The following is a 24,648-nucleotide window of genomic DNA, read 5'->3' as shown; positions in this document are numbered from 1 at the left end:
CAGGGCCTGAGCACTGTCCTTGGACTTTCTCAAGGCTAGAGCTCTACCACTTGAGCCTCAGCACCACTTCTGACTTTTTTTTTCTATGTATGTGGTACCTAGGAATTGAATCTGGGTCTTTGTGCATGCTAGGCAAGCACTCTACCACTAGGCCAAACCCCCGGCCCCAAGTTTATCTATTTTATACATATGAAAACCGTATTTCCTTCTTTCGTCTCACCTCCTCATTAGCCTCACCTGGACTGTTGCATCAATAACTTCCTAAGTGGTCTCTCTACCTCTAGTCTCCATCACACAGCTAGGTATATTCTTTAGTAACAGTCATTTTTCTAAGATGCAAATGTGATCCAGTCATGTCCTTCAATGATGCCCAATCACCCCACATAATTTTTAATCCTTCACAGAGGACTTCATGAATTATTTTACCCACATTCACCCATCAACTTCCTACTCATTCTTCGGTCCAACTCTCTTCTCTGTAAAATCTTTCAGACACAGAAGTGTGTTCCTCTGAGTTCCTGTAGCATGCCACTCACATTGCTCTTATAATATGTGCCATATTGCTGCAAGTACTCCCTGTCTGTCTTTCCCTTCAGACCTGGATTACATAGGAAAAGACAGGGTTCTGTTCATCTTTGTACCACCTAAACATGGTTGGTGGATAGTTAAATGTGCTAAATTATTTTCTGGTTGAAGTCCTACACAGAAAAGATACACTATGGATTATCAAGCTGTAGATTTTTCTGCATACAATTTAACCAATGCCCTAGAATCAATATGGAAGATGGTAAATTTACCTAATATATTATTGGAACAAGTTCAACATTATGAAAACATGACAGCTAACATAGCTATCTTACAGTGACACTTAAGGTATCCATGTTTTTAATTTTGTTGAAAAAATTACCTCACAATGCTTTAAAAAATATTTCTGAAGCATGTTTTTGAAAGTCACCTTTCAAAGCTGAGTTTATTTTTAAGTTAAATACTTTTTATTAGAAATGTCAAAAGCTTCATTATAGTAGAATCAGCATAAACTAATGGAAGAAAAAAAAAAGAAAACAAAACATACCAGGTGCTAATGGCTCATGCCAGTAAATCCTAGCTACTCTCTAAGAGGCTGAGATCTGGGGCTTGCAGTTCAAACCCAGCCTGGGCAGGAAGCTATATGAGATTGTTGTCTCTAGCAAGCTACTCAGAAAAATCCAGAAGGCTGTGACTCAAGTGATAGAAAAGTGAGCAAAAGAATCCCAGAACCCGAAGTCAATCCATAGTGCCCCCACCACCCACTCACCTACCCAAACAAACAAAAAACAGCAACAACAAATAAAAAAATCCACTCCTTTTTATTCACTGAGTTGTTTCTTGGTTTGGGGCTTGCTCTGTTCCTAATGATTCCGCTGGTAACCTTTGGAATCTAATTTTTGTAATTCAAATTATTAGAAAGATCTAACTCATAAGAGGCTATAAAGAAGTAAGAATGGATTGTGGCAGAATCTAGTGAAAATTTATGACACTGAAAAACACAGTTTTCCTAATTTAGCTAAGAGCTAAATATTAAGAATATTCCCCTACCTTATTCCAGGAAGAGCTAAGTTCCATCTGAAGTTCCTGAATGCAAAGAAATTTGCTTATCTAAAAAAAAACTTCAGAATTTTTTTATTGTAATTAGTAAAGGGTTACATGATATTTGCCAGATAGAAGGTGCATTAATTCACATACATTGATACCCTTTCACATAGGATTTTTTTTAACTAAAGGAGAAAATCATTGAAGTCAATTTCAACAAAAACCATCCTTGCTTCACTACATATTTTATGCAATGACATTCAAATTCATTTGACAACTAGTATCACAATTAGTTTTCATTTCCTGCACATAGACCAACTAAACAATTAAACATAAAACCTGCAAGTAAAAAAATCCCATATATGTACAATTCTTGATTGGCATTTGAGGTTCAAGATGAAATCAGAAAGCATCTTGTGGAGTAATCAACACAGGAGAAAGGTTGAACAGGAACAATAAGTCTTTAAGTATGACCACTGAATATTGAATACTGGATTGGAAGTTGGGATACTTCTTGGATGGAATGTACTGGCTGAATCCACACAATAATGGAATCATCCATGTTGATATGGATGTGTATGCATCTTGGCATGAGTATAAACTGAGTATAGCCCACCTCTGGCCATTTTCTTCCAGTCTATGAAAACCCACTTTTGTCATGACAGACCTTCACCTAACATCGGCAGAATTGTTAGCTGCAGTGAAGTTTATGATGCCTCTGTGAGGTCAAAAGATTCCTACTAACTTTTAATTGCTTGCTGAATTTTATAGTTTCCTCAAATATTTCCCTGTCTTTTTTTTTGCCAATCCTGGGCTTAGACTCAGGGCCTGAGCACTGTCCTTGGGTTTTTCTCAAGGCTAGAGCTCTACCACTTGAGCCACAGCACCACTTCTGGATTTTATGTATGTGGTACAGAGGACTCGAACCTGGGTTTTTGTGCATGCTGGGCAAGCACTCTACCACTAGGCCAAACTCCTGGCCCCTCCTTGTTGTCTTTTGAAAACATCTTTTTATAGATGCATACATAAAAGTACACAAATCATAACTGAACAACTTGCTGAGGTACCAAACTGAACACACCTGTGTAAGCACTTGCTCCATGATTATTTCCCATCCCTGCTGGCAGCCTTCCTTTAGCTGCCATCCTCATTGCTCCCTCTCTCCCCTCCAAAAAGAACCATTATCCTGACTTCTAAAACCACAGATTAGTGTTGTTTGTTTCTGAGTTTTACACAAATGGAAGCATAGAGTAGGTATTGTTTTGTGCCTGGCTTCTTTTGCTCAATGTTATGACTGTGAGATTAATTCATGCTGATGCTTGTAGCTATAGCTCATTCATTTTTGTTGTTATCTAGCATTCTATTCTATGAATACCACAATTTACTTTTCCATCCTATGCTGATAGGGGCATCTTTCCAGGTTTTGGTTTTTACTTTTTCTTGCATTTTAACATCAAATCTCATACTTTTTTTTTTTTGCCAATCCTGGTCTTGAACTCAGGGCCTGACCACTGTCCTTGGACTTTTCTCAAGGCTAGAGCTCTACCCTTGAGCCACAGCACCATTTCCAGCTTTTTTCTATGTATGTGGTGCTGAGGAATCGAACCCAGGTCTTCGTGGATGCTAGGCAAGCACTCTACCACTAGGCCAAACTCCCAGTCCCTTATACTTTACTTCTATACTTCAAGTCTAGCATTATTTTATTTTTACATGTTTCATATCATTCATTCATTTAAAAACTGTCAACTAGGCACCTGTAATCCTAGTTATTCAGGAGGCTGAGATCTGAGGTTTGAGGTTTGAAGCCAGTCCCAGCAGGAAACTCTGTGACAGTCTTATCTCTAATTAACCATCAAAAAGCTGGAAGTGTGTTATTTCTCATGTCTTTTGCTGTCCCATGGTTATCTCATATTGTCACAGTATCTCACTTTGTTACCTGATATATCGGATATATTTGTATTTGGTTATTTGAAATTGGATAGGGAATGGGGGAAAACAAGATGAAGGGTGGGGATGGGGGGAGGGAAATGGGGACCAAGACATGTGAAAGGGTATCAATGTATGGGAATTAATGCACCATCTATCTGGCAAATATCATGTATCCCTTCTATTAATTACAATAAAAATATATGAAAAAAAAAGCTGGAAGTGGAGCTGTGGCTCAAGTGGTAGAGCACTAGCCTTGATTAAGAAGATCAAGATATGAGAGAATGGTAAGTCAAACCCTGCTTTGACCATGACTATGCATTTGTCTTGCCTGGATACCCTGTAGATATTCTATGTAATATACTGAATGGTGAATTTCTTTCTGACCTTACCATAACTCTTATGTCTGGACTCCAGAGACAGCAACTGTCAGAGTTTGTTTTGGGGGAAGCATTTTTCTCCCATGACAAACAGAACAACACTAAATCTTCCCTGATTGTTGTATTATTGTTTCAATTGTTTAGCATAGACATTTTAGCATTCATTTGCATCTGATTGTACATAATATTTTATAGCATCAACATGCACAAATATGAAATGTGTCATACCTCCTTTCTAGGAAAGCTGTATTTTTATACAGTGTCCCTTGTTCTAAATTCCACAAAATCTTTAATCATAAGGTCATTGGCTTTTATTTTGTAAGAAATCTAAAAATGGATTTGCTAATACTAGTTGATCTTTACATCTCTTACTATTTTAATAAAAATGCTGATAATTTGAACAATAAAAAGCTGATAATTTGAATAATGAAAAAGAAAGATCAGGGACATTGTCCACACCCTCAAACCCTAGGAACTGGCACAAAAACAACAGAAGTCCTTGTTAACTATTAAAGATCAAAATGATTCTATACAACCCAAACCTAATGGCAGAAAAAAACCCAAAACAGAGCAAAAGTAGGTGTTGAAAAAATTGTTGGCTCTGAAAAATGTGTCAAGAGTTCTTGGATGAAGTTGTCCAAAGCACCAACTTTTTCCAGAGCTAAGGAAGTCTACAGGCCTAACTTTCTTTAGCTAAAAATATATTATTTCTCACCAAGTTTTTCTTCCTAAGAAGATACAGGACTATATACTTTCAGAAGAGACAGGACTATAAAGCCAGAACTGCACTGTACAGCCTTATTGTGGTACCATCACTTAGAATATATGTGCAGATTTTGTTTATTGGAAATAGTGTAGACCATAAGCAGTGATACTATAAGCAGTGAGACTACTCGGTTTAAGTGCAACAACTAAATTCTGTTGTATGGGGGAAAGATACATACAAGTTCAACAAAAACCACAGGGGCCTTTGTTTGCACCCCTCCTACCCACCACTACTGCTCTGGACACCAGGACTTCACATCTTATAGACCTCACCTCACTGCCTAAAATTATTTAGACTCTCTTCTGCCAAACTACTTTCTCTCACTGCCTAATTCCCACTGCTATTTACCTATGATCAGCTCAACAGAAAAAAACAAAGCTCATCTATATTCTCCTATAACCTTGATCTTCTCTTTCCCTTTACAGCCAACTTCTTGATGGCCTTATTACTACTGTTTCTAGTCTTCCCTCCTGCTCAATGATCGACTCTCACTAAGGTACACTAGGCTTTCTTGATGCTGTATGTAATGGATACCTCCTTACCAATTTATCCTTTCACCTCTCTAGGGTGTTGTTCCCCTTTGTCAACCACTTTCCTAAAGTCCATGACATTGCACACTAGTTTGGTTTTTTTCTTCCACCCTGGACACTACTCTTGCAGTTCTTACTAGGGACTTTCTTATTTGGTTTGTCTCAGAGAGTAGAGAATGAGATAAGGATGTCTCAGTGTCTAGTCCTTGGCCCTTTTCTTTCTGCTTTTGACCACCTATGTTTCATGGGCTTGCTCTATCAACACCTCCATATTAGCTAGACGGAAGTGTTGGGAAACACATTTCTGTTCCAATATTCTGTACATTCAGCAAATGTCCTCTATTCATGTCCTTACTCTCTATTCCTTCCACAGTGGAGGGCAGTAGAAAAGCAATGGTTTGTAATTGCTTCTTAATTAGTAATGGGACGTACAGAAAGTCCTTTGTCACATAGTGAAGGCTTCACATCTCTATAATGTCTACCTTGTAAAATCAAATAAAGGAGATGAATGAACGAAAAACTATATGATAACAGTCCAATACCAAGCAACTGCCCCAGTAATTTGTTTCCTCGCACTGTTCTTTTTAGGGAAGCTAGCTAGTTCTATTTCTCCAACTATAATAATAGTTTCCTCCCCTTATCTACAATTTCCTTTTCTGTGGTTTCAATTACCCATAGTCAACCATAGTCCAAAAATACTGCATGGAAAATTCCAGAGATAAACAATTCCTAAGTTTTAAATTGCACCCCCCCCCCATTCTAAGGGCTATTTGAGCACAAGCACTCTGAAACTATGGCAGTCCATTTGAGTACTAAAATGGCTCTATGCCACTGCTGTCCCCAAGAGCTTTCCTGTACAGAAACCTGTCCCCATCCATACAGGGACCTCAAGCATGCCCCCCCCACACTCAGCTTATGCTCTGATGCCCTCTCTGAGCCCCGGTGGCTTCCTTCCCCACTAGCATGGATACCTATTTTGCTATGTCTCAAACTAATGGCTTTAGAACCAAATTCTTCAGGATAAAGAAAGGATAAATTTCTCTTCACGTTTATCCCTGGCATAAGTCCTGTCTTTGAGGTCTCCCAGAATAAATACTATCAATTCGTGTACAAGTATTTAAGGTTAGTTATCATGTCCTATATCTTATTTGTTCTGTTCTCTACATGACATAATTTCAAGTGTGTCCCATCTTCCCCCCCTTCCCAGTCAGTAATGGAACACCTTGAAGTCAGGCCTTGCACTCTTGCTTGGCATTTTCTGCTGGAGAGCTTTACTTCTACTTTCTTTTTGCTGGATAAATGAAAAGAGTTTTTCAGATTTCTCTGCCCATGCTGACTTCAAATCTTGATCCTTAGATCTCAGCCTTCTGAGTAGTTAGGATTATAGGTATAAACTACAGACACTCAGCATTTTTTCCTTAATGAACTCTATTGTGTAAAAGCATAGAGAATAAGCATTTCAACTCCTTATTTCTTCTTATATTTCTTCCTCCCCCCCCCCACCTATTTTTGCCAGTCCTAGGGCTTGAACTCGGGCCTGGGTACTGTCCTTGGGCTTTCTCAAGGCTAGTGCTCTACCACAGCACCACTTCTAGCTTTTTCTGTGTATGAACTACTGAGGAATTGAACCCAGGGCTTCCTGTATGCTAGGTAAGCACTCTACCACTAAGCCATATTCCCAGCCCTTCTCTAATTTTTGTTGCTCTCTCTGTTCCAGTATTGACTCCCTTCTATACAGCCAGATACTGTAGTGTAATCGAGTCCTACCTCACATCTTTTTTTTTAATTCAAACACCTGGTGCTTGAATAGAGGGTGTCATGCTTATTAGGCAGGTGCTCTATCACTTGAGCCACAGCACCAGCCCTTTTTTGCTTTAGTTGCATCTCAGATGGAGTCTTGTGTTTGTTTTTTTTATCTTGACAAGCAATCTTCTATCTATTCCCCTTAGTAACTGGGACTACCAGTGTATGCTACCATGCCCACCATGGGTTTGAAATGAGGTCTCACACGACTGTAATCTTTACCTACTCTAAATCAACCATGATAAGTGAGAATTAGTTATGGGTTAAGAGCCAAATGCTGACCAAAGAAACCTGAGGGTGTCTTCTTGGGTGGAGGAGTTTCCTAAAAAAATAGCACATAACAAGCAGGCATCACCTCTCCTTTCTCTGGAGGTGATTGTGGATGGGATGTACAGGTCTGCGACTAGAGTGAGGATGAAAGCAGCACAACCAGACAAGCAGAGCCGAGGGAAGCACAGAGAGGGGTAGGTCAAGTCCTTACAGACTGTCCAGAACCTCTTATCTCTGGATCTCTTAATTGCAGGAGATAGCATGTTTCCTTTCTGTCTAAGTCAGTTCAGTCAGTTCTTTTTAGCTGGAGACAACAGCATTGATACAGTGATATCGGGAACAACTCATTCCTCTAAGAGAGGTTGAGGAGGCACTTTCAACTCTATTTCTCTGAACCAGTGCAAGTCAATATTGATACTTAATATAGACTATGCTGATACATAGTATAGACTAGAGTATTATAAAGTGTTGATACAGTATAAAGTATCAATCCTCAAGTTGTCCATTGCTTACCCTTACAATGTTACTTTCTAGTCCTATTGCTAAATCCTTCCCCTTTACTTTTCATTGTCATATTCTCCATTGTTTCATATTGTGTATTTTAAAATAACATTCTTTGAAAGTAGAATAAAAGGAATTTGAATTGCTAATTTATACAACTCAACAAAGCTATGAACAGGAAAAATCAGTGCAGAGGTGGGAGACGGGTGACTTCTGTCTTTGTATTGCATGCTAGCCAAGCACTCTACCACTAGGCCACACTCCTGGCCCTCAAGGATCCCTTCTGAGATTAAACTCTATAACTCAGAAACTTCATTAGAGAATTCATAGCTCAGAATTCTTCTCTAGCTTGAAGCATAAAAACAAATAATCTTTCCAAATCAGTTTGTAGCTTATTACCAAGATTCACTTATTTCAAATCAACAAAATACTTATTTCAGAGAAAACAAAAAACCCAGTTTCGTTACAATACGGAGAACAAATCAGGACTGTATTTACATTTGTTATCACTAAAGGAAACATGTAAAAAGGAATCACACCAAAGATCTATCTAAAAACATTTGTCTCTCTGTTATATATATATATATATATATATATATGATTCCACCTGCCTGACCTGGATCCTCCCTTATCTCACTCTTCCACTCCACTCCTACCCCACCCTAAGCTCATCCTTCTAATTTCACTTGAAGCCAGCTTCCCCAGCATAACTTCTATGGCACACACTCAAATGTTCAAGCCACATTCACTTTCTGTGCGGGAGCCCTGCTTTTTCCTTTCATTGGACTTAGTCTCATGTGTAATTATTCTTTTATCTGTTTGCCTGTTTAGTATACACCCCTTTCCCCCCACTGGTTGAGGGTCATGTCTGTCTGGGTCACTCCTGAAGAACCTGAGAGTAAGACATGGTGGCTATCATACTTTCAAAGGCAACTTAATGACCTGGAAAAATGCTGAAAATATTATGCTATATAATAAACAATTCACAAAACTATATAACTTTAAAGACATCAACACTTAAAATATACACATTTATATATACACAAAAAAGCACAAGGGAAATATATTGAGGTATTAATAAGTGATATTGTATTTTCGTATGGTGAATCCAGAGACAGAGGAAAAATAAATATAGTGTGATAATGTGGTCTGCCATTTTGATAGGCTACAACAACAGAAAACTTGTAATGATGAAAAATAATGTGTGTAGTTGGGTGTTAGTGGCTTATTATCTATAATCTTAGCTATTCAGGAGGTGGAGATCTGAGGATCTTGGTTTAAAGGCAGCTCAGAAAGGAAAGTCTTTGATACTTGTATCTCCAATTGACCACCAAAATGCCAGAAATGGAGCTGTGGTTCAAATGGTAGAGTGCTAGCCTTGAGCACAAAAACTCAGGGATAGAGTCCAGGTCCTGAGTTCAAGCCTCAGGAAACTGATTTAATATATAAAACAGAGCTATGAATATGACTAATTGGGATGTTGTATTTGTTAACAAGCCAGTCAGTGCACATTGCAGACACACCCCATTTAGCTTCAATAGAACACACTGAAGGATGAAAACACATGACTCTGAGATACTGATTGCTAACCTGGCAATACACAATAATCACCAGGGCGTGAATAAGGCCGAGTAAACCATAATCTCCAGGAGATATAGAGTTGGCAGACTCTTAAAAGCAGGATAACTCTGAAACAAAGCTAGATTAAAAAAACGCACATCAACTTAAAAGTATTTTAAGTCATAAAAGGTTATTTTTCAGTAAAAATTTCAAATAAAACTGGAACTCAAAGATAGAAATGCAAGTAGTAACAGATTCTGCCAATGGCAGCTGCCTACCACAAATCAATAAGCCATCAAAGTACGTACAGCATGGAAAAATTCACTCATCATGCTTTGGTTCGTTCAACCACACACATAATTCAAATACCAAGGGCAGCAATAAGCTTTAAAGTGCCACCTTACCTACTTTGAACTCAGCCTTGGCTTATTTTTTCATCCAAAGACATCATAATAATCAGGAAAGCTTTTTTTTAATATATGTATGTGTGTGGGCAGGTGTGTGTGCCTGTGGGTAGGGGCATGTGCATACATGCACACACACACACACACACACACACACACACACACACACCCAGGAATCATAAAACTTATATCCTATGATTGATATATACAGACCAACCATTCAATCTTATCAGAACATAACTACTTCCCTCTACACCATTCTGATGAGCTCAGGTGACTGTCAAAACCTAGAGCAGACTAGATTGTAAGTTAAGAGGGGAGAGGGAATTCACAGTGAGGAACACTGAAAAAATTATAAACTTACTCACATATGCTAAAGGTTAAATTGCTTAGATCAATTTAGCATGAAGCAAAATGTAACTTACCTCAATAAATACCAAAGATATATAAACAATTGTTCATAATTATGGTTATGATGATCTGAGAAGTTAAACTGCATTCTGTATTTTGCTCAGGGACCCAAAATGGGAGTGAATTAGCATTTGAGTATCCACAATGTATTACACAAGAAGCACGTCATCTATTATCTTATTTTTTATTGTTGCTTCACATTCTTTTTATTTTTTATTAATATTGAAAAGTTATTATTGTACAGCGGGTAAGAGTTACATGAATCAAATAATGAGTACAATTGTTTTTGAACCATGTCTCCCCTTCCCTCACCCTCTTCCAGCTTTTTATTATCTTGTTTGATGTAATAACCTTGCAGTGTGTCCCATTTTAAAACTGGAATATAAAGGCACTAAGAAATGACCTAAGTCATATGTGATTTTGTACATATATTGGAGCTATACAAGACCAGTGCTCTAACCCCTGAGCTACGGAGCCAACCGCTCCGTATATATTGGATCTGTGACTGAAATATTTCCTTTGTTCATGATTTTATAGTGTACTTCACTTTTTGAATAACACCCTCAAGAAAACAACTGTCTGTGACAGCAGGTTCCTTTTTCTTTTTCGTCAAGGTGATGTGTAGAGGGGTTACAGTTACATTCATCAAGTAGTGGGTTCATTACTTCTTGAGCACTGATACTCCTGCCCATGTTTTATTCTCACTTTCCCTCCCCTCACTTCCTCCCAAGCATATTCCTTTTTCAATGTGATCCATTTGGATTCTTTTTCTTCAAATGAAGAATTCCTTGGAACCCCAATAACACGTCAAGGTACAGATGCTCTACTGAAAACAGCAGAGAACAGATGGACAGAAGCCCGACTCCACCCTGCCTGGAATCCATGACTGCTCCATGGGCACCTCCACAGCCTGCAATAGCATAGGACACAGCCTTCTAAAATGCGATGTACAAGAACAGAGTCACTGGTTCTGTTTAAAAAGGATATGCCTGACACTCAAAAAATGATTTAAAAAAGACTTTATAAAGCTTTTCACCTTGTTGTGAAAAGTTAGCAGAAATGTAGTTAACCCACTAAGGAGAGCAACAAGAGATGACTTCAATATAATAGCTCAGCTAAAGTATGTTCTACTTCCTACTTCCTCCCAACACCCCCAACCCCATCATGTGGTATTAGGCTTCATATATCTGAGTTCTACAAATCTTTTAAAAGAAGTTTGACCATTTCAGAAAGATCCCACACATATATACCTAAAATACAAAAAGGAATACGATGCACTTGTTTATTCACATTGATAGAAGCAAAAGCCCAGTGACCTCGATGCAGGTAAGACTTTGCCTTGCCCTCAGGACTGAAGGAGGGAGGAACTGATATAAAGTGACAGGAGAGCTTGTATGTGATGTGATGCAGATGTCCCATAGTTGTTCTCAGTGACATTTCAAACAGTTGACTGCCCCCCCCCCTTTTTTTTGCCAGTCCTGGGCTTAAGCTCAGGGCCTGAGCACTATCCTTGGATTTTTCTCAAGGCTAGGGCTCTACCACTTGAGCCTTAGCACCACTTCTGGCTTTTTCTAAGTATGTGGTACTGAGGAATCGAACCAGGGTCTTTGTGCATGCTAGGCAAGCATTCTACCACTAGACCAAACTCTCGGCCCCAATCCCCCTTTTCTTTTGGCGGTACTTGTGTTTGCAAGGTAGGCACTCTTATTGAGCCATGCCTCCACTTCTTTTTTTGCTGGTTATTTTGAGTGAGTGTCTACCTTTCTGCCTGGGTAAGATGCAATTACATTAGGTTTCCCATTGCAGCCAGGATAACAGGGATTGGCACTGAATGCAGCTCTCTGGCGAGAAGGGGGGGGGGGGTCTCATGAATTTTTCTGGTTAGGATGGCTTCAAACGGCAAACTTCCCAATTTCAGCTTCCTAAGTAGCTAGAATTCCTAAGTAGTTCCTACTAAGTAGCTAAGTAGTAGGCAAGAGCCAATGACACCGAATGCCATATTCTATTATTTGAGTGTTTAAAAGGGTTTCTAATTAGTTGCAGGATGGCAAAATCGGTAAAGAGAAAAATGTCTCTCCTTTTACCCCTGGCATAAATCCTGTCTTCTGAGTTCTCCTAGAATAAACACTATCAATTCATGCTCAAATATTTGTGGTTAGCTATCATGTCCTATATCTTATTCTGTCACTCCTTAACTGATAAGCTTTCACTATCTCCCATCATTTATCCAAAAAGAAAAAAAAGAACATTTATTTCCTCCATTCTCATTGGACAAGAGAAAGAAAGTAACTGGACTAAGCCAATTTATACTTGTGTGCATTAGATGTATGTAGGTTTCCAAGAAGATTTGTATCAACCTAATTCAATCTCTGACAGGAAGAATTGGGGGCAGCATAAGACAGAAATAAAAAAAGTACAGACAATATGGGGGGAAATAGTTTGAGCATGGAAGCTACTAGCAACATGGTCAGCCCACTCACATTAAGAGTGGAAACAAGAAAAGAAAGCCAGGAAATCTCAGGCCAGAGGGTAGCTGGGAAAGAGCTGTGTCCAAAAGAGAGACAACTCCACTTGAGCAGGATCTGCTCGCCTTTCTGCCTCTTTTATAGCATGTTCTACCCACTCCCAATCCCAATTTTCCCTTTCTGAATTCTCTCTGAAGTGTAATATATACGCATATGCAACCCTTAATTATATTGTCATCAATTCCTTTAAAAAATATGGTATATTGATTCCTTCTCTCTCTAGGGAGTCTTTAAAATGATGAGCTGTCTGCACTATTTATCTGGGCCCAGTCGTATTTCATTTTACATTGGTCCACTTATAAATCTATGCTTTATTTCTAATTGAGCCACTCTTCAAAAGTGACTTTAGAAAGCAAACCACATTAAAATATTTAACATCATGCTAGCACATAGGAAGAATTCAAGTCATTACTAGCTTTTATAAAAAGCCATATAAATCATATAAATCTGTAATTAAATAAGAAAATTATACACACAGCACTGGGGACTGAAAATCCAGGGCCTTAACTGCTCATCCCCTGAACGATTCCCCTAGCTCTTTGTCTTTGTTTTTGAGATGGGGGAGAGTCTTTCCAACTTTGTCCAAGCCAATCTGCAACTCACAATTCTCTTGGCTCCATCTTCCAGGGGATTTTAGGCATGCACCACCATGCCTAGCTCAAATCTGTACTTAAGGCTCAACACAAAGCTATAGTACCCACATTTAAGGATCAGTATCACCAACGTTCATGAAAACACAGAACACGATGAGCAGGAAAAAATATTTTGGAAGTTTTAAACATGACCAGCGGGTTTAACTTTTCAAAGAACAGCTTTCAGAAATTAAGTAGTAGCATTACTGAGCATGATTATGAGTATTTTTAAGGTGATGGCTATGGAGTAAACTGAGGTCCACAGGGTTTGACCAGGGTGTTGAACATCCAGCATACCTATTTTGCTCTGGCCACATTACGAGTTTTTCACAGAAGCTTTAGTTTAACTTTTACAATAACATACCCTCCTTACAAATAATCAACTGAAGCCCAGGGAGGGTAAGTAACTTGAATAAGAGCACATAGCAGTTAGTAAATATAATAAGCTTTAGCTTCTGCTCTCTCTACTACATAACTGAATCCCTTCTATAAGGCTGCCCACCATCTTTGCCACTCCAACAAAATCAAAACCCATGAATCTGTTTTTAGAGGAAGAAAAATGTCAAGGGAGAGATGAGAACAATCAACTTCTCCAGTGGTCCAGGGATCAAGGCAGCAGGTGAGGCCATTTGAGAAGGATTTAGAGTTAAGTGCTCACATATTATGGATTGTCAAGGCTCTTTGTACATGTGTGATTTCATCATGGTAAACCTGAAAGGTGATCACTTCACATATGTAAATATACTGACGACGAGCATGCTTTCCCTTATTCCCATAAATACCCCAGACTAAAATTTGGAAAACACTATACTCTTAAAGAGCTCTAGCCAGTAACTGTATAGCAGCTAGATGAAAGAAACCTGCTTCTCTCAGGAAATAAAACTCATTTGATAGTCAATTAGAAAGAGCATTCTCCCTCCCTTCCTCTCTCCCTCCCTCCCACCCCCCCCTCTCTCTTTCTCTCCCATCTTATGAATACAGTTGACAATTTTAGTGGCCTTGTCAGTGAGATGCATCAACAGGGAATCTACCATTGGGGTGGAACCACACTTACTGGATGGTAAGCTATCTTGTCCCCACTGAGACGTAGCTGCAGGAGAATGCAATGACACAATCCAGTCTCCAGGGCAGCACACAGATTTTACAGAACCACCATAAAATGGGCCATTTAGCTATAGGTGGGAATGTCAGTGAATGACTTTCTACATAAAGCTCATTCACAGGGCAGATAACTCACACAGATTGTTAAGTAAACACATTTCTATCCCAGATTTTTTTTTGTCTCAAAGTTAAACAAAAAGATAAAGCTTGTCTCTTTAATGCAAAAGTCAATTCCTTTGGAACTTATGAAACTAACCAGTAGCAACTTCTAAGTGCTTGAATTTACTCACATCTGGCTCTATTTGGGAGCTAAACTCAGCAGAAGTCAGGGTCAAGAAATGACCCTGAATAAAAATAGTCTTGGAAATCTGTCACGGCGTAGGAAAGGAAACAAGGCGGCAGCGTGATTCACTCCAAATGGCAGTTCCAAACCCCAAATTCTCATTTTTGTCCCAATATGAAGCCAATGTACAAAACAGGCACAGAGCAAAGTGTCCTTTCCAAAAAGCTTCCAAAATAAGTTGCCAAAGAATTTCACATGAAAGCCAAAAAGATTTAGTGAGCCATTCACCTCTCCTATAAATCTAACTAGAGCTACTTCTAACTGGGGATCTGAACAATTGTAGGTTTACATTTGCCTGAAGACCACCCAGCGTCTCTAGCGTTTTCCCCAAACAAGCAAAAGAAATCCTTTGTTACATAGAATTTTCCACATGTTTAAAAGGTCTTTTAAAAAAACCTGACAGAAGTACCATGGTTAGGGTGCACATGCTATATTTCTTTATCTCATTGCATAGCTCCTGACACAGTAAAGTTGTATTAAGTATAATATATTTTGAAGTAAATTAAGATCTTTTTAAATTAAGAATTTTACTATTTGAAGAATATTCAGCCAGCATTTGACTTCCTAGTTAACTAATTTTAAGCTATACTGAGTATACAGATGCCAAAGTCTGTAACACGACTGAAAATATAGAAGGACCAGAGGAAGATTCACCTCACATTCATTCAATTGCACTTACCTCTTTCAAAGCAATCTTATTTAATATTCATGCTTTATATTCCTTTCTTAAAGATGATGATTCACAACAGCACTGAGTTCCAAAATATCAGAAAATCCAGATCTATCTCTGCACAAACTACTCTAAGGATCTCATAAGACTAGTGAAGAGGCAGAGATGCAAATAGCCACAACAGAATATGCAACTTGTCTAATACTTACAAACAAGTGTTTGTGTGTACTGGGCCACAGAGTGTAATTAACCTTGTCTTGGAGGATTAGGAAATACTTCTCAGACCAGTCTTGAAGGATGAATAAGAGTGTAGGAAATGAGGGCAGAGATAAGGGATGAAGGAGGACATTCCAGGGAATAAGAATAGTCTGGGCCATTTTGTACTCACATCCAGGGGACATCTAGCAATGTCTGAAGACATTTTTGATGGTTGTACATGAAAGGGAAGAGATGTTACTGGGTAGAGGCCAGAAATTCTGCTAAACAGCCTACAGAGAACAGGACAGTCCCAAGGTATAGGCTAAAGGAAAGACACAAACTGGGGGTATAGATCAGTGGTACAGCATGTGGGTAGCATGCACAAAACCATAGATCCAATCATAAATTCCACAAAAAACTGGTAGAAGCTCCACATAGCTTTGACAAACACAATGCTCCAAATGGTTGTGTCTATGGAAGAGGAAACCAGGAAGAATTAGTTTTATGAGAAGCCAAGGCTAAGTAGATGCTTTATTCTCAAAACTAAAGTAAGTAAAATTAGGAAGCGGGACCTCTGGAAGCATAATAGATAGTTTCTTGTATTATGAAATGGAAATCAATTACATCATAGGGACCTGTCCTCAGCTCAGGTCAACTCCTGAACAACAGGTTTTATGAGGGGAAAGGAGCACAGAAAGAACAAGGTATCTCATGCATCTCACCTGACTGGACTCTCTGTTAGAGGGATGTGGACTGATGTAAGCTGGAGGAACTCAAGAACAAAAATGGCCCAGGCTAGAAGAGAAACTAAGGATTCCTGATGCACATGAAAGTGGCTATAAAGAAAGCAGAACACCCAGGGGATGTAAGGGCTCAGGCTTCAAGCGGGCATCACGTTTGCAGGCAGGAACCATTTCTTTTGTCTTTTAATTGTTATTATAAAGGTGATGTACAGAAGGGTTACAGTTACATAAGTCAGGCCAAGAGTATATTTCTGTTTGGAAAATGTCACCCTTTGCCTCAATCTCTCCAAGAGGAACTATTTCTGATCATAAGGTAGGAAGCACTTGAAAAGGAATTTTACTACTGGGGCATAGACCACTGAGAAATGGAATGAGGCATTTACCATCACCACCATCTCCTCTCTACTACCCAAAGGAAAAAACCAAACAACTCCTACCCCAGACAGAAGTCTCTGGGATGGAAAGAAGGTAGCTCTCCAGATGCTAGCAAATTTTGTCAGAAGAGCAAGAAAGACATTCCAAAACTTCTACATGAACTCACACTAACCCACATCATCCCTTTAATATTTGACTTACCCAGACACACACCTACATTCTGTGTTTAAAGATAGCAAGGATATATAGGGGACAGGGCACCAAAGGCTCATAACACCTGTAATCCTAGCTATGTGGGAGGCTGAGATTCAAAAGATTTAAGGTCAGTCTGGGTAGAAAAGTACTCAAGACCACTTCTTAACTAAGAGCTGGGCATTTTGGTATATGCCTATCATCCTAGCTACATGGAAAGATAAGATTGGAAGGACTATAGGTCCAGGCCAGCCCTGAAGAGAAGTCCACAAGGCTCGTTTTAGGGGATGAAGCTGGGCGTGGCTGCACATGTCATCCCAGCTATGAAAATGGGTGGCTAGCATGTCAGGTACATGTCTGGAAGGAATAAAGACACTACCTCAAAAATAACCAACAAAAAAGAAGACTGAAAGGTGTGACTCAGAAGGAGAGTACTCGTCCACTAACTGTGAGGCCCTGAGTTCAAAGCCTGGTACCACCAAAGGAATAAAAAGATTAGGGGAAATTATACCCATTGTTCCAAATGTTTAAATACAACTCAGGAGAAACTGCCAGAATAAGATTTTTTTTTTAATTTCCTATGGGTGTTGGCAAGGATCAAATCCAGGATCTTGCACATGCTAGTTAGGCAAATGCTCTGAATTACACCTACAACCTCAAGAGAAAATGATGCAAAAGTTTGTTTTGCGCCCGTCCTGAAGCTTGAACTCAGGGCCTATGTACTGTTCCTGAGCTTTTTTTTTTTTTTTGGCCAGTCCTGGGTCTTGACCTCAGGGCCTGAGCACTGTCCTTGGGATTTCTCAAGGCTGGAGCTCTACCACTTGAGCCTCAACACCACTTCCGGCTTTTTCTATGTATGTGATTCAGAGGAATCGAACCTGGATTTTTGTGCATGCTAGGCAAGCACTCTACCACTAGGTCAAACTCCCAGCCCCCTTGAGCTTTTTTTTTTTTTTTTTTTTTTTTTTGCCCAAGACTAGAACTCTATCACTTGAGCTGCAGCTCCACTTCTGGCTCTTTTGGTATTTAATTGGAAAGATCAGTCTCGTGGACTTTTGTGCTTGGCCTGGCTTCAAACTGTGATCCTCAAATCTCAGCCTCCTGAGTAGGTAGAATTGTAGGTGTGAGCCACCAGTGCCCAGCTGTAGAAGCTTCTTAAAAAGTAACCGAGAGCTCCCAGCTCATTTTAGGTCACACCAACCAGTTCTCAGTGTACAAGTGCCAAGGGGGTAATGGCAGCTTCCTCCGTCCTCCTGCACACTGGGCAGAAGATGCCTCTGATTGGTCTAGGCACCTGGAAAAATGAGTCTGTCCAGGTAAAAGCAGCCATTAAGTATGCCTTAAGTGTAGGCTACTGCCACATTGACTGTGCTACTTTATACAGCAATGAGAGTGAGACTGGGGAGGCCCTGAAGGAGAATGTGGAACCAGGCAAGCCAGTCTCTTGGGAGGAGCTGTTTGTGACATCCAAGCTGTGGAACACTAAGCACCACTCTGAGGATGTAGAAGATGCCCTTCGGAAGACACTGGCTGAGCTCCAGCTGGAGGACCTGGACCTGTATCTGATTCACTGGCCTTATGCCTTTGAGCAAAGAGACAACCTCTTCCCTAAGAATGATGATGGAACTACCCGCTATACGGAGACCTGGAAGACACTGGAGACAATGGTGGCAAAGGGGCTGGTGTGAACACTGGGCCTGTCCAACTTCAGCAGGCAGCAGATAGATGGTGAACTCAGTATGGCTTCTGTACACCCTGCTGTGTTACAGGGGGCAGGTCCAGAGGAAAGTGACTGGCATCCCTAAAAGTTTCACTCCTTCTCCTATCCTTCAGAATATCCAGGTATTTGACTTCATCTTTAGCCTAGAAGATATGAAGCAGCTAGCTAGATGCCCTGAACAAAAAATGATGCTATACTGTGCCTATGATTATGGTGGTTGGGAAGAGGGTTCCAAGAGATGCAGGACCCTCTCGGTGCCCCTTTACTGATCCTTACTGAGATCACAGTTTGGCTTCCCTTCCAGTTCTTCAGCTAAGAAGTAACTGCCTGTCACTCCCAGAAAAGGGAGTCAGTAAAGCCACTGGAACACCCCCCTGCCCCCAAAAAGTAACTGAAACACTCTCTCTAGTCCCCCTCTCCTTTTTCTTCTTCTGCCCCTCTTCCTTCCATTTCCCTTCTTCCCTTCCTCCCTCACTTGCAAAAAAATTATAAACACAAAAGAAAGGGATTTGTGCTCAGCTTTGTGCCAGAAATTATCTGTGTGGAAAATTAAAACCAAATTTCAATGGCACAGGGCATTGAAATAACAGTCACCTTAGGTGCTTCACTGTATATGACTAACTGTAAATGAAGGAAGGGGGCCTTGCAGAAGAGCCATGTGGAAATCAGGGACAGGACATTCCAGACTAGAAAGTGTGAGCAAGAACCATCAAGTATACATGGAAATTTCACTTGCACATCCATTGCTACCCACAGGTAGAATTAATATAATCCATTTTACCTACCAACAACCACAAATATGTGCTGAGCATAACTTGGCATTCAGGAGATGATAACACTTCGATGTCATCTCTTAGCACTTAGTGATGATGCAGTGTTAGTATGTACTTAATTTGCTTCTGCAAAGTAAAAACATATAATCAAGAATGCAGAAACTCTTATGGCTGTTTGTTGGGACAGGGAATGAATTAAGGTAAAAATACATGAGGATACTCTTGAGAAGGCTGTTTTAGCTCAGGTTAGTGTTTACAGCTGGGGGGGAAGGACGTGCGTGTGTGCGTGTGTGTGTGTGTGTTAACCTTTGCCAGGACTGTGCTTGCAACAAAAGGAAATCAACTACACTTAACAAAGTTAATGAAGGGCAATCACTTATCTGTGTAGTGAGAACTGCAGAAAACTCTCAGTTGTCAAGTACACGCACAGATAATGACAAATACATACACACCTCTGAATAAATTCTGACTGATATGGTGGTTTGGGTGTCACCTAAACCTAGAAACTTTGGCATGAGCCAGAAAGTGCTAACGAACCCTAGTGATTCCACCCACAGACCCCCAATACCAACCCCCACTTCCCTGCAGACATGGAGGCATATTTATTATTAGCCAGGAAGTTGGCTTTCAGGCCACCATCCTCTCTCGGTTTGATCACTTTATCTACCTGGAATGTTCTCCACCCATGTAGACAAACACTACCCATTCTTTGGGACTCAGCTTTTCCTCTCCTCCTTTGTATGGGGTTTTCTGAGTCAACTTATGGCATCTTTCCCTCTTCTGAGCTTCCAGAGCAATTAGCTTTATAATTACTTGGCAAATAAACACCTAAGCTCTAGAAAGTATCTCTTCTGTTGTTTTTACATTTATTTATTTAACCAATAGAAATGATCACCTTCCTGTTTTCACAAACATACCATCTCTTTGAGGAGCAAAGAGCACATTTTATTCCTACTTCTTTAGATCTACATATCTCATCCTCAGACTATCCCAACAAAGTAAAATTAAAATAATGTAGTTTAAGACTGCACAGATATTTCACCTTTTAAATAGTAGAATTAAATATTTGGCATGTGTAGGAGTGAAGTTAGATTCATCTTAATAACCTAACAACTCAGCCCAACACTTTGCAACTAATCAAAAAAATCATTCTAATTGTTCTCCCTCAATTTTCTTTAAAAGGAAAAAAATAGCCAGCCACACACAGGATTGAGGGTAGAACATTTGCCTAGCACACACAAGCCCCTGGGTTATATCCTCAGCACTGTTGAAAAAATAAATTAAAAAAAATTTAAAGTCACAAGGATAGTTCTATGACCTCGTGCAATCTGTTAAGCTCTAAACCTTTAATCCTTTCTTTCCCCTGCTCCCTCTTTCTTCTTTCTTCTCTCCCTCCTTCCTTCTCTCCTTTCTTACCTTTCTTTTTTTTTTTAGACTGGATTTCACTTTGTACAGAAGGCTGGCCTCAAACTTCTGATCCCTCTGCCTCAGCCTCTTGAGCACTAAGACTACAGACATGTGTTACGTGCCTGATTTGGATAATTCTTCAAGGCTCTGGAAATTTGTCCTCTAGACATGACATCTGGAGGTTAAAATAAAATGGCTTCATATTCAGCTATTACTATAATGCCTTTGTGCAGTATGTATTTGATAAACTAATTATAAATGGAGTGATTAAATTATTAAGAGACTCCTCAAAACATACAACTTTCTTTCATAGGGAAAAGGGATAGAATCTCTTAAATAATTTTGAATATGCCTCATCTATGAAATTAATGTCTCTCATAAATACTTGAGAAAACTTTTAAGCAACGTTGCTAGGAAGTGTTTCCTATGCATGAATAGGAAGTCATATATATTAATTAAAATAACCCTTAAGGGCCGGGAGTTTGGCCTAGTGGTAGAGTGCTTGCCTGGAATGCACAAAACACGTGGTTCGATTCCTCAGTACCACATACATAGAAAAAAAACCAGAAGTGGTGCTGAGGCTCAAGTGGTAGAGCTCTAGCCTTGAGAAAGTCCAAGGACAGTGCTCAGGCCCTGAGCTCAAGCCCAGGATTGGCAAAAAAAAAAAAAAAAAAAAAGGAACCCTTAAGACAACCCAAATTCTATAGATAGAGGCACTCAGAGATTTGAGTAGTTTGCCCACAGGCCATAACAATGAATTGGTACAAACAGAATTTGAATCTCAACAGTCTGACTTGTAACCATCGCTATAGTATTTGAAGTCACTTGTATAAAAGTTGGCATCCAAACTTTGTTCAAAATGTAACATGCAAGGGGCCAAGAGTTTGGTCTAGTGGTACAGTGCTTGCTTAGCATGAACAAAGACCCAGATTTGATTCCTCAGTACCACATACATAGAAAAGCCGAAAGTGATGTTGTGGCTCAAGCGGCAGAGGATAGCCTTGAGGAAAAAGTCAAAGGGCAATGCTCAGGCCCTGAGTTCAAGCCCCAGGACTGGCAAAAAAAAAAAAAATGTAGGACCAGGAGTTTGGCCTAGTGGTAGAGTGCCTGCCTAGCAAGCATGAAGACCCTGGTTTGATTCCTCAGTACCACATACATAGAAAAAGCCAGAAATGATGCTGTGGCTCAAGTGGTAGAGCACTAGCCTTGAGAAAGCACAAGCCTGAGCCAAGCTCAGGCTGTGAGATCAAGCCCCAGGACTGGCCAAAAAAAAAAAAAAAGGTAACACCAGCACCGAGGAGGCAGAGGCAGGAGAGTAGTTATAGACCAGGACTGCACTAACAAGATCTCATGTAAAACAAGAAAAAAAAAAAATGAGACAGGGAGTGCAGCTCAAGTGGTAGAGTATGTGCCTGGCACGTAACAGCCTTGAGTTCAAACCCCAGTCACAACCTCCCCAAAGATAACATGCTATCATAATGGTGTGAACATATAAATCTGATTCCAACCATTCCTTCAACAACAGAATGTCAAAAATACTTGGAGAAGCTGGGCACCAGCTGTACTCCTAGCCTGTACTCCCAGCCACTCAGGAGGCTGAGATCTAAGGATTAAAATTAAAAACCAGCCTGGGTATGAAAATCCATGAAACTCTTTTTTTTCCATATATTTTTTATTGTAATTAATAGAAGGGTTATATGATATTTGCCAGATAGATGGTGCATTGATTCCCATACATTGATACCCTTTCACATGAAACTCTTATCTTCAATAAATTACTCAGAGAAAACCTGAGTGGCATTGTGGCTCAAGTGGTAGAGTGATAACCTTGAGCAAAAGCATCTCTCTTACTGTGTCTAATTTATGAACTCAACATTATCATCAGTTTGTAAATATGGGGAAAATGTCATTTAGTTCTGCTGGTGTATGAGGTATCCACTGGAAGGTAGAGGCTCTTGGAATGAACCCCTTCAATGTAGACATGGAAGGACTACTGTACTATACTATTTTAGAGTAAGGATTTGAATATTCTCAAATTTTGGTTTTTTGAGTCTTGCTAAACTGCCCAGCCATCCCTATTTTTCCCCCTTTCAGCCTCTAGAAAAGCTGGGATTACAGGTGTCTAAGGCTTGACTAAGCCTCAGATTTTAGACTCTACATAGGAGGGAGTCCTGGAACCCATTTCCTGAAGATAATAAAAAGCAACTATATATTAGCATGCAACTTAATTCAGAAAGATACTATGCATCTATTGAGACCATCTAACCTTGGAAAACTCAGAATGGTAGAATCCAGGAGATTCTCGTTATTTTACAAATTAGGAAGCTAAGGCTTATCAGCTCAAGGTCAGATAACAGGAGACAGGTGTAGCCCCGGGTCTGTGCTCCTGCTCCACCACTCTTGCTCTGGGATAAGAGCAAGGATGCCTGATCCAGAACAGATGAAATCATGGTTTGCAATGTCAAAGATGAAACCAGGTGAGTGTGTGTATGTGTGTTTCAATTTTGGTTGGCAGCGTTCATACCGAAGTATGGTGTTGGTTAAGCATCCAACACTTTATAAGTTTAGGGAGTTATTCTCCTGCCATAAACTTTACAAGAAATGAGGCAAAGCTTCCAGGAAAAATATACACCCCTGTCCCCAGGAAAAGAAAAAAACACAACAAAAACAAAACTTTCGCTATTCGGAAGCTCCCTTCACTGTAAAAAACAAAACAAAAACCGTTAAAGTCCAGCTGCTTTAAAGTCCTGCTTACATCTTGCTCTATCAAGAATGACAAAACCACATGCATGTGCTCTAAAACAAATTCTCCTTGGAAGTCCACGCTGGGGCTTTTTGTTTTGTTGAGTTGTGACTCCATTCCTTAGGACGTCAGTAACACAAGGGCTCCATCTAGAACTCCTTACACACACACAGCCCAAACTGAAACCGTGACACACACACACACGCACACTCACACTGAAACCGTGAACGCCTCGTCAATTTCAGACAGTTTACGTTGGCACTGGCCAGTCCAGCAGTGTCTTCCATGTCTGGAAACGTGTCTAATTACGTGGAGCAAGTAATTAAAACAAAAACAAAAACAGAGCCAGGGTCCCGGAATGGACACCTGGGGGGGGGGGGCTCACTGCACAGCATCCTGAACGACGGGGTGGAACCACGCCAGGACGAGGGAGGAAAGACGAGCAGAAGGAGCGGCGAGAGGAGGTGGGGGGGACCACCCCCCCCAGTCTCCCCCCCCCCCCGCGTTTCTCTCCCTCCACCCGGGTTTCCGTGAGGTCAGCCGGCCCCGCCCACCACCCTCACCTGCGCGGGGCGGCGGCGGCCGGGCCCCCTCGCCTCCCGCCCGGCGGGCTCCGCTCCACACGCACGCCCTCCCGCCGTCCAGGCGGCACCCACGGGGGACCCCGCCGCCCCCCTGTCTCCCTCCGGAGGGCGCCCCCGCGGCTCCGAGCGCCCCTCACCTGAGCCGGAGGTTGGCCATGAACTCGGGCATGGTGACGGCGTCCATCAGCACGAAGTCCGCCTTGCCGAACTCCAGGCTCTCCTGCTCCGCCATGGTGCCGGTCCGCGGGGCTCAGGTGGGCGCGCTCGGGGCCGCGGGGGCCGCGCCGGAGGCCGGGGGAGCGCTCGGGCGCGGCCGGGGCGGGGCCGCTCTGCGCGGAGCTCGGGGAAGCCCGCGCCGACCGGGGTCGCCGCTGCTCGGCGCGCCGACGACCCGCGCGCGACTCCCGGAGGGTGCAGCCCGCGGTTTCCGCTGCTCCCGCCGCGGCTGCCCGGCGTGTGTGTGGTGGGGGGAGGCCCCCGGGGCACCGAGACGGAGACGGCGGCGGCTGGTCCCGCCTCTGG

At 41.0% G+C, this 24,648-nt stretch overlaps 1 protein-coding gene and 1 pseudogene across 1 annotated transcript in view; one reads left to right on the top strand and one right to left on the bottom strand.

Moving 5' to 3' along the window:
- Myo1d (myosin ID) overlaps positions 1–24,442 on the bottom strand; it is a 280,575-nt gene extending 256,133 nt beyond the window's left edge. The window contains exon 1 of the mRNA XM_090351261.1: positions 24,264–24,442. Within this exon, the coding sequence (XP_090207387.1) occupies positions 24,264–24,358 (95 nt within the window). The 5' untranslated portion in view covers positions 24,359–24,442. The remainder of the gene's footprint in view (positions 1–24,263) is intronic.
- Positions 18,112–19,024, top strand: LOC150052039 (aldo-keto reductase family 1 member A1 pseudogene; annotated as a pseudogene).
- Positions 24,443–24,648: the final 206 nt, after the last annotated feature.

Source organism: Megascapheus bottae, chromosome 17, assembly GCF_031878675.1.
Source record: "Megascapheus bottae isolate mThoBot1 chromosome 17, mThoBot2.hap1, whole genome shotgun sequence".
Lineage (NCBI taxonomy): Eukaryota > Metazoa > Chordata > Mammalia > Rodentia > Geomyidae > Megascapheus > Megascapheus bottae.
This window is presented reverse-complemented; position numbering and strand designations above follow the sequence as displayed.